The sequence below is a fragment of the Cyrtonyx montezumae genome, unplaced genomic scaffold (genome assembly GCF_038088225.1).
Source record: "Cyrtonyx montezumae isolate F1298 unplaced genomic scaffold, pur_monq_1.0 scaffold_8, whole genome shotgun sequence".
NCBI classification, from domain to species: domain Eukaryota; kingdom Metazoa; phylum Chordata; class Aves; order Galliformes; family Odontophoridae; genus Cyrtonyx; species Cyrtonyx montezumae.
The window spans coordinates 90,253,692-90,264,870 of NW_027072089.1; the positions used below are offsets into that span (position 1 = coordinate 90,253,692).

General features: G+C 44.5%; 1 protein-coding gene across 3 annotated transcripts in view; it reads right to left on the bottom strand.

Annotated features, from left to right (window-relative positions):
- The window catches only part of NFX1 (nuclear transcription factor, X-box binding 1), an 88,001-nt gene that overhangs the window by 61,140 nt on the left and 15,682 nt on the right, over positions 1-11,179 (bottom strand). For all 3 annotated transcript variants that reach the window (XR_010623187.1, XM_065753003.1, XM_065753004.1), the window contains exon 3: positions 10,607-10,768. Coding sequence is in view for 2 of the 3 variants with exons in the window: in XM_065753003.1 (XP_065609075.1) it covers positions 10,607-10,768 (162 nt within the window). In the remaining variant the exon portion in view is untranslated. The remainder of the gene's footprint in view (positions 1-10,606; positions 10,769-11,179) is intronic.

The following is an 11,179-nucleotide window of genomic DNA, read 5'->3' on the forward strand; positions in this document are numbered from 1 at the left end:
TCGCGATGGTAAGTGTTATGTTCTCGCCATGGTGGAGGCGACCACTGGGTGGCTTGAGACATACCAGTACCCCATGCTACCACCCGAAACACCATCTTAGGGCTCGAGAAACAAGTCCTGTGGGGACATGGTACTCCGGAAAGAATTGAGTCCGATAATGGGACTCATTTCAAAAATTCTCTTGAGGATATCTGTGCCAAAGAACACGGCATTGAATGGATCTACCATATCCCCTACCATGCACCAGCTGCTGGTAATATCGAGCACTACAACAGGTTGTTAAATCCACGTCGAGAGCAATGGGTGTTGGTACATTTAAGCACTGGGAGAAGCATCTGGCAAGAAGCCACCTGGTTGGTCAACACTAGGGTATCAGTCAATTGAGAGGGTCCTACACAGTCCAGCTCCCTACAGACCATAGAGGGATATAAGGCCCCTTTGGTACATGTAAGGAGCATGTTGGGAAAAGCAGTGTGGGTCCTTCCAGCCTCTGGAAAGGGCAAACCCCTCCGTGGAACCGTTTGTGCACAAGGACCTGGGTGCACCTGGTGGGTAATGGATAAAAATGGGGACGTCCAGTGTGTCCCACAAGGGAATTTGATGCTGGGTGAACGCAGTCTGTAATTCCATGTATATATGTGTATGTATTTATGTTTGTATGTAATTTATGTTATTACTGTTTTGGTTCTGTATAGATATGTGTTAAGCATGATGTGATGATGTGGAATAAGGGGTGGAATGTTGTGTTTTTGTGGCTTTTGATGCCAGTATTCCACATCAGACCATCATGCAGCAGTTAAGGAGTTAATGCTGTAGGGGAGCAGAAGAGGGGCGGAGCTCCGCACCAGATGCCAGGCGGCGCTCTGCCTGGGCACCTTGCCTGGGCGCGTTGTCTCTCGGCTGCCCTGGAGCTTCAGCACGTGTGCTTCCCCTGCAGTTTCTCCTTAACATAAGCTCACAGCTTTTGGTTTGGAAACTTCATTCCTCCCTCAATTGTTAAATTTTATTAGATTTAGTAAAGTCACCGTTCCTTCTCAGACCGTGCCGTTGTTTTCTTTTTGTAGACCCATCTATTCCCTCCGTTCCCCCCCCCCCCCCTCGCCCCGCTCAGGCCGCTGCGTGGCCACTGCAGTTTGTAGTTTGTTTTGGTTTTTTTTCCTCTTTCTTTTCTCTTTCCCTTCTCAGTTTCCCTTGGGTCCCTGACAGCAACATCGAATGGCGGTTTCACCTGCCATATAATCCAACAGGAGCAGGCTTAATAGAAAGATATGGAATTCTGAAGGCTTCTCTGAAAGCAGATTCACAGTCCTTGCAGGGGTGGACCAATAGGCTTTATGCAACCCTGCAGGACTTGAACGAGGGACCAAGGGATGGCAGACCCAGCAATGGGATTGCCTGGTCACAGCCTGAACCAGTAAATGAGCATCTGAGCGACCGGAGCAGCTCAGATCCACCTGCCCATTCTCCCTCTCAGTGGTGCTTCTGGCTGTGCTTCCAGGAGCACATATACGCTCAGAGCCTGCACAGGTTGCCCTCCATTGCTCTCTTCCTTCTGGCATGCCAGAGTTGGAATGAGAGGCGGCTGCGTTCCTTAACTCAAATGGTTGCTGGGAGGGGTAAGCTAATTCCCCTTTTCTCTAATATCTTGTTCTATAGTGCCTGTACCTCAAATAAAGGCTCTGTCATCACCTTTGTTTACATGCCTCTTAACAAATAAAACAGTCTTCAAAGATATTTCATCCTTATTAGTAGTAGATAACCTTTTACTTCTTTAAGGCACAACTACATTCATATGAATCCACCCACAAGGAACATACATTGCTGCTTCTTCCAAAAACTCAAGAACGGAAGTTTTCTTACTGGATTCCAGTGTAATTACAGTAAGATAGAATAATGACTCCTAGCATACACCTTCCTGTTACCTCTCTTCAAAAATCCTGCTTCCTAAAGAAATGAAGAATGAAAATGATTCTACAGAACAAATGCTCTATTCTCACAGACAAGTAGAAGAAAAAAAAGCAGGAGAAAGCAGAATTCCATAATTCTGGTCAAACCAGAAAGCAAAGGTCTACACAAAATAAACACAGCTCCTTCCCCTTTAATTGACCAGTGTTTTAGTATTTGTCATCCTCTCCTTCCTCCTGAGATTAAAAAAAAAAGAAAAAGGTTCCATACTTGTAATTATTTACTGACATTTTTCCTCACTTTCATACTGTAAGCACTCCTATTCGTAGCCTTTTCAGACAAAATTTTAATTTGTGATAGTATGCCCAGATCTTGCCCATTTCCACTGCACAGTTGTTTTCAGAAAAGCACAGTGAAGCATCTCATTTTCCAAAATCCTGCAGTATGAAAAGAGGCTCAGAAGAACCCTGAATAGGAAGAGCTAGGAATACACATATACAAACTAGGGATCATTAAGTGGTTTCAAACACGCAACTCCTTCTATTCTACATGCTTATTTAAATGAGTCACAGGGGATTACATAAGAAAGGAGCAAAAAATATCTGCTGGAATAAAGAGTGAATGCTAAAAAAAAAAAATCCCAAAAGCAGCAGTAGAAGAGGAATTTTTAATGCATGTACAATGTTATATGCGTCAAGAGAACGCCAAAACGAATATTTCAGTCTCATAATTATAGTAGAATATACTAGAATCAACATAAGTACTTTCCTTTTACCATTTCTGAAAGGTCCTATACAATAATCTGTATCAGAAAACTATCACTTTAACTTCTCGGCTAGAGTTGTCATCCTAGTTACAACAGCAGAAATTGACAAAATGTGCAATATCTAATACACTCATTGTCTTCAGCTCTTCAACAGCAGAGCTTACAAAATGAGAAAAAAAAGGCAAGTAGATTCATATTCTGAAACTTCAAAACTCTGTAGCTATCTTAGGGGTTACTTTTGGTTTGGTACAGACCACAACCTCACCTAGAAGTAGAAGGCAGAAGGAGGAGCAGAACCAAAAAACATAGTCTTGACAATTCAGATCTTTCCCATCTTTCCAGATAAACTAAAGTAAAAAAAAATGTAAATAACTGATCTGCAAAGGGAGCAAATGGCTTGAACTCGTTCCACCACTGTAAGGACACAATCCATACACCTCTGAAGAATCAGTTTGTAAAAGCAGGAGAAGAAAGAGGGAAATACACTTATATTCTATTATGTTTATGAAGAATAAATTGTAAAACATCTTGAGTGTAATACAGATATTTTTGTCAGATTGACCTAAGCTAAAGATAATATTCCACCAAAAGGTAATTCAGAACACTAATTAAAACTCTTGCTAAGGAGAAAGTTAGGTTCTTCCTTATAAGAAAAAATCTTTCCACATGGTGGCAAAGTGCTGCATAGCACAGCTCCTTCTCCTCCTACTGATCAGGACGTCTCTAAATAAAGAAAGAATATTACCTAGGTCTGAGCACTGCTCACAATCTACACTGTAATAATATTGAACACTGTATGTCAGCAAATCTAACAAAAAAAGATAAAGTACAGAGTAATGCACTCCTCAGACTTTGACATTCTTAGACCTGGCTTGCAATGCTACATCTTATTTTTCAAGTGATCCTGACAGCAAAAGAAGGCAAAGAAAATCAGTCTCTGAAGGAAGACATCCTCAATAAAACATATCTGAGAAAGTCTTTAAGAACGGAAATACCCATTACTCTTGATCTGGAATACTGAAGTAAGTGAGAAGATGTCCCACCAAGGATGTTGCCTACCTCACCCAGGTACTACGAATTCCTCTCAGACATTCTAAAATGCTATGAACATGCAAAAAAAGTGAGAAATTACATACACATGCTTGGCACTTTCATATTACGCATTACAAAAATGACCGTTGCTGTAAAGCTCCAGAGAGAAACTTCCCCTGAAACATTCAGTTGTTTCAGATTGTTGTGGTTTAGATGCCGGTATTCCACATCAGAGCATCATGCAGCAGTGAAGGAGTTAATGCTGCTGGGAGCAGCAGAGGGGCGGAGCTCCGCGGCGGATGCCAGGCGGCGCTCTGCCTGGGCACGTTCCTCTGGGCTGCCATGGAGGTTCAGCACGTGTGCTTCCCCTGCAGTTTTCCTCCTTAACGTAAGCTCACAGCTTTTGGTTTGGAAATTTTATCTCTCTCTCAATTGTTAAATTTTATTAGATTTAGTAAAGTCACCGTTCCTTCTCAGATCGTGCCGTTGTTTTTTGTAGACTCATCTCTTCCCGCTGTTTTTCCCCCCTCCCCCCGGAGCGCGGCACTGCTCGGGCAGCCGCGTGGCCACCGACTCAGTTTTTTTTTTTCTTTTTCTCTCCTCTCTCCCTTCTCTGTTTCCCTTGGGTCACTGTCACGGATAACACCGTGACAATTATTGGTGGAGAATGCAGGCAATGCAGTATTTGTACTCCATTGTAAATCTGGTGCTAAGTGGACTAAGGTTTTTCATGTACCTTAGAGCATGCTGGAGTCTTTTTAAGCTCCTCATGTTCAGCACCGGAGTAATGTGTGCATACAGCTACTTTAGTGTGCTGAGGGGGTTACATACCTCCTGCCTAAACACCCTGGCTAACGTGACAGATTATGCGGCATTTGGATTGGTTTCCAAGTACTCTTTTCAGGTCTTTACCTATGTTCAGGATGTCAGCTTGGCAGTTTGTCAACGGTTTACGGGCAGGTTCGTCCCGGTTCCGGGATGATTGGTGTGGGGGACCCACGGACCCACGCCCCAGGAAAGGGGAAGGGGGAAAGGGAAAAGGGAGATGGACTTAGGAACAAAACAGCGGCAACGATCTGACGAGGAAAGCTAATTTACTAAATAGATATCAGAAAGCAGAATAACACAATATAATACAATATAATTGGAATTAAAGCTAATAAATAAAATGAGCAAGAGAGTGTGTCTGATAAACCGAAGGCCTTACGCTAACGCTGAAGGCGGACGGCAGCGAGCACCCACTGCTGAGTCCACCCCAAAGGAAAGAGAGCGTCCCGTGACTGCAGACAGTTTTTATCTTTCCCTCTGAGCGTAAACACGTAAGAACGCAAAGCATCGCAAAGTCCTCTGGGGAATGGAGTTCTTCTTCTCTTCTGAGACAGGTATACCTGGAATTATCGATGATCCACGGAGCTGGAGCATTAACTCTTTAACTCTAAATGCACTACAGGATGTTATGATGTGGAATGCCAATACCAAAAATCATAAAACCATGACAATCATGATGATATACTTTCAGTATAAAGCTTGATAAGATCTGCAGTGAAATTCCCAGGTCACAGACTAAACCAATGGTTAAGCATGAAGTGAGAAGGCATGGCTAACCCAGGAAGCTCAGGTGCAAGCAATGCGTGAGTGACAAGAAGGAGTGATCCACTTCTCCTCAACCTCAATTAAGTGTTGTAAAGAGCCTAAGGAGGCTGTCCTGGAGAAAGAGGTGAGGCAGATATCTCAGCTGAAGTGCATCTACACCAATGCATGCAGCATGGCCAATAAACAAGGAGAGCTTGAAGCCACTGTGAGGCAGGCTAACTATGACCTTGTGGCTATTACAGAAACATGGTGAGACCTCTCCCATGACTGGAATACTGGGATTGATGGCTACAAGCTCTTCAGAAGGGATAGACAGGGAAGAAAGGGTGGTGGCATAGCTCTCTATATCAAAGAGTGTTTTGATGTTGAAGAGCTTGAGGTTGGAAATGATGAAGTACAGTCTCTATGGATAAGGATCAGGGGGATGGTCTTTAGGAGTGACATCGTGGTGGGGTTCTGTTATAGACTGCCTAGTCAGAATGAAGAAGTAGACAAGGTGTTCTATAAGCAACGCATAGATGTTGCACGATGGCCAGCACTCATTCTCATGAGGGACTTCAACTTCCCTGACATATGCTGGAAATATAACACTGCGAAGAGGAAGCAGTCCATGAGATTTCTAGAATGTGTGGATGATTGCTTCCTGACACAGCTGGTGCAAGAGCCTACCAGGGGAGATGCCTTGCTAGACCTGCTCTTCACTAACAGGAAAGGACTAGTAGGAGATGTGAAGGCTGGAGATTGTCTTGGCTAGAGTGACCATGAAATGGTGGAGTTTGCTATTCTTGGTGATATCAAGAGGGTGACTAGCAAAACTGCTACCTTGGACTTCCGGAGGGCAGAATTTGACCTGTTCAGGATGCTTGTTGCAAGGGTCCCTTGGGACTCGCTTTTGAGGGGAAAAGGGGTCCAGGAAGCCTGGATGCTCCTCAAGATGGAAATCTTAAAGGCACAGGAGCAGGCTGTCCCAGAGTCTTGTAAGTTGAGCCGGAGGAGAAAAAGACCAGTGCGGATGAACCGGGAACTTTTGTTGAGACTCCAAGAGAAAAGAAGAGTCTATGTCCTCTGGAAGATGGGACAGGCTACTTGGGGTGACTACAGAGAACTGGCCAAGATTTGCAGGCAGGAAGTTAGAAATGCGAAAGCCCAGCTTGAACTTAGACTGGCTACTGCTGTAAAGGAGAACAGGAAACCCTTTTACAAATATATTAACAGCAAGAGAAGAACTAAGGAGAATTTCTCTCCTTTACTCGACGAGGCAGGGAATGTAACCACAGATGATAAGGAAAAGGCTGAGGTTCTCAATGCCATCTTCACATCTGTCTTTAATAGACAGAGCAGTTGTCCACAGAGTACTTGCCCTGACCTGGAAGTCTGGGACAGAGCGCATAATGCACCCCCTGTGATAAAAGCAGAGACAGTCAGAGACCTGCTCCTCCATCTGAACTGCCGCAAGTCCATGGGACCAGATGGGATCCACCCAAGGGTGCTGAGGGAGCTAGCAGAGGTGATTGCTAAGCCGCTTTCTGCCATCTATCAGCATTCCTGGTTATCTGGAGAGGTCCCACAAGATTGGAGGCTTGCTGATGTGACTCCCATCTACAAGAAAGGCTGTAAGGAAGACCCGGGGAACTACAGGTCTGTCAGCCTGACATCAGTATCAGGAAAAGTTATGGAGCAGATGATCTTGAGGGAGATCACACGGCACGTGCATGGCAACCAGGCAATCAGACCCAGCCAGCATGGGTTCACAAAGGGCAGGTCGTGCTTGTCCAACCTCATCTCCTTCTATGACTGGGTGACCAGACAGGTAGATGAGGGAAAGGCTGTTGATGTAGTCTACCTGGACTTCAGTAAGGCCTTTGACACAGTCTCCCACAGTATTCTCCTGGGGAAACTGGCAGCCCGTGGTGTGGACAGGTTCACTCTTCTCTGGGTGGAGAACTGGCTAGAGGGCCATGCCCAGAGGGTAGTGGCTAATGGAGTTAAGTCCAGCTGGTGTCCTGTTACGAGTGGTGTCCCCCAAGGGTCAGTTTTGGGGCCCATCTTGTTTAATATCTTTATTGATGACCTAGACGAGGGGATTGAGTGTACCCTCAGTAAGTTTGCAGATGACACCAAGTTGGGAGGATGTGTCAAACTGCTTGAGGGTAGGGAGGCCCTTCAGAGGGATCTGGATAGGCTGAACAGCTGGGCTGAGCTCAATGGGATGAGGTTCAATAAGACCAAGTGCCGGGTCTTGCACTTTGGCCACAATAACCCCATGCAATGCTATAGGCTTGGGGCAGAATGGCTTGAAGAATGTAGAGAGGAAAAGGACCTGGGGGTGTTGGTTGATGCTCGGCTCAACATGAGCCGGCAGTGTGCCCAGGTGGCCAAGAAGGCCAACAGCATCCTGGCCTGTATTTGAAATAGTGTAGCCAGCAGGAGCAGGGAGGTGATCATCCTCCTGTACTCAGCTCTGGTGTGGCCGCACCTTGAGCACTGTGTTCAGTTTTGGGCCCCTCCCTACAAGAAGGACATTGAGGCCCTGGAGCGTGTTCCGAGAAAGGCAACAAAACTGGTGAGGGGTCTGGAGCACAAGTCTTATGAGGAGCGGCTGAGGGAGCTGGGATTGTTTAGTCTGGAGAAGAGGAGGCTCAGAGGAGACCTTATTGCACTCTACCACTTCCTGAAGGGGGGTTGTGGTGAGGAGGGGGTGGGCCTCTTCTCCCTGATAAATAATGATTATCAGGACGAGAGGGAATGGCCACAAGTTGCGCTGGGGAAGATTTAGACTAGACCTGAGGAAACTTTTTTTTTCTGAAAGAGTGGTCAGGCACTGGAATGGCCTGCCTAGTGTTGTGGTTTTGTAGTTTTGATGCCAGTATTCCACATCAGAACATCAGGCAGGCAGTTAAGGAGTTAATGCTGTTGGGAGCAGCAGAGGGATGGAGCTTCGACCCAGATGCCAGGCGGTGCTCTGCCTGGGCTGCCGTGGAGGTTCAGCATGTGTGCTTCCCCAGCAGTTTCCTCCTTAACATAAGCTCACAGCTTTTGGTTTAGAAATTTTATCTCTCTCTCAATTGTTCAATTTTATTAGATTTAGTAAAGTTACCGTTCCTTCTCAGATCGTGCCGTTGTTTTTTGTAGACTCATCTCTTCCCACTGTGTCTCCCTTCCCCCGGAGTGCACAGCTCTGCGTGGTCACCGACGCAGTTGTTTTTTTTTTTTTTTTCTCTCCTCTCTCCCTTCTCGGTTTCCCTTGGGTCACTGTCACGGATAACACCGTGACACCTAGGGAGGTGGTTCAGGCACCATCCCTAGCGCTGTTCAAGAAGCGTTTAGATGAGGTGCTAAGCGATTTGATTTAGTAGTTCAGTAGGTAGGGATGGTGATAGGAGGATGGTTGGACTAGATGATCTTGTAGGTCCTTTCCCACCTAATGAACCTATGAACCTATGGTTAGCAGCCAAATGAGCAGCATCTCTCTCCAAATGGAGATTACACTCCTCTCAAACCATAGTTGGCTGTCAGAATGGATGAGCCAGTTTTCCTTTTATTACCTGCTATTGCTCCATAGTGCCTGTATCCCACTAGAAGAATCATTGCATTCTTTTACCACACAGGCCCCATCTAGCAGTCTGTCTAAGCACCTTCAGAAACCCAAGAACTTCATACTTCACTAATCTTCCTACAATAAATTTGAAATCTGTAGGAACTTCTCTGAAATATTTAGAAGTAACTGACAGACTGTATTTGCTCTGTACTGTCTCCCACAGTATTCTCCTGGAGAAGCTGGCAGCCCATAGCTTGGACAGGTACACTCTTTGCAGGATAAAGAACTGGCTGGATGGCTGGGTCCAGAGAGTTGTGGTGAATGGAGTTAAATCCAGTTGGCAACCCATCACAAGTGGTGCACCCAGGGATCAGTACTGAGGACTTTTCTGTTCAGTATCTTTATTAATGACCTGAATGAGAGCACTGAGTGCATCCCCATAACTGTACAGATGACAGCACTCTGGGAAGAAGCATTGGACTGCCTGGGGATAGGAAGGCCCTACAACGGAATCTAGACACGCTGGATAGCTGGGCTGGGACCAGTGGGACGAAATTCAACAAGACCAAGTGCCAGATCCTGCACTTTGGCCACAACCGGGAACACTACGGGCTTGGGGATGAGCACGTGGAAGACAGTGTAGATGAAAGAGACCTGTTGGATGCTGGTCAGTGGCTGAACATGAACCAGTAGTGAGTCCAGGTGGCCAAGGCCAACGGCAACCTGGCTTGTATCAGAAATAGTGTTGCCAGAAGGAGCAGGGAGGTGATCATTCGTCTGTATTCAGCACCAGTGATGCTGCACCTTGAGTACTATGTTCAGTTTTAGGCCCAGGCTGCCCAGGGAGGTGGTGGAATCACTGTCCCTGGAAATACTCAAGAAACATTTAGATGTTGTACTGCGCGACATGGTTTAGTGAGAAATATAGGTAGACGGTTGGACTGGACAGTCTTGGAGGTCTCTTCCACCCTTGATGATTCTATGCTTGTTTTGCCCAGATTAAAACACAAGGCTAAACATGGAGGGTATTAAAAATTAACCCTACTTTAAGATGAACATTAGTCATCAGAGCACATCTACATCACACAGCTGAGCACAGCACAGACCTAGCAAATTCGGTTTCAACTTCCACCAAAACATTCAAAGGGCAGAACACATTGGTAGTAACAGATTTTAAACGTGGTATAAAACTGTTCTAGATTCTTTGCATAAGACAGTGACTGAAGTAGTACAGTTGGTTAGACTTTTTGATCTTTGAAGGTCCTTTCCAACTGAAACCATTCTAATTCTAGAAGCCCTCTGCCTTCTCTGAATTTCATTTCACTACATTACATTACTGACAGATTTCAGGTGTGCTTTTTATCTGAGGACAGAACTAAGTGATTATTTAAAACCAGACAACTAATGCTTTAAGTACTGCTTCTGTTTGACAGCAGAGCCCAGTGTGGATGAGAGAATGAGATTTCTTTGTACACAGGAAAGCAGCCAAAGTTTTGCCTTTTGATGCACTGATTTCATTGAGTGATCTTGTATTTATGTATCCAAACCCAGAAATCACTTTTAGTCAGGACAATAGAAGAAGAAATAGTCATGAGGATTATATGAAGCATCTAAAGAACCTTGAAAAACATTTCTGATTTAAAACTTGCTTTGTTTCCAGCTTACTAGTTACCTTGATCAGAAAACATTTAGAACTAGTTTAACATATAGAAAACAAATTTTACTATTATACATATTTGAGAGAAAATGTGTACAGAATAGAGAATGCCTACCTTCAGCTTGAGAAGCTGGTGATCTTGCCCACTTCTTAATACAATTCAGGTGGAATACATGGTAGCAATTCTGACAGCTCCACACAGGTGCTACTATTCGGACAACCTCACAACATACCATACATTCGTACTTCTCTGTTGTCAACTGCTCAATCAAAGACCCTGCAAATAAAATATATTACTTGCATACAAAGTTTCAGTTATCTAAGAAATAAAATTTCAAGACTTTATGTAAATTTTAATATCTTTTTCCTTTGTGGCTATAAGTAAGGAAGATACTTCTGGAAGATACTTGATACACACTTCTCTAGCTTCAGAGCAGGGAAAGGTTAATATGAGACTCACATAAAACTGGCAACAGTAGTTCTTAGTGATGAATAGAAATTTTTGTGATTTTACAAAAAAAAATGAATAGTTCTAAGCTTGCAAGAAGTACTTTATTCATAGGGAAAATCTAGTGTCATATAAACATTCATTTCTACATTCAGTACCCTATGGACTTTACCAGCTGTAAAGAAAACATCCTAACCAAAACCTACTTCTTTAACTACCTCTGTGAGAGTAAAACTAAAC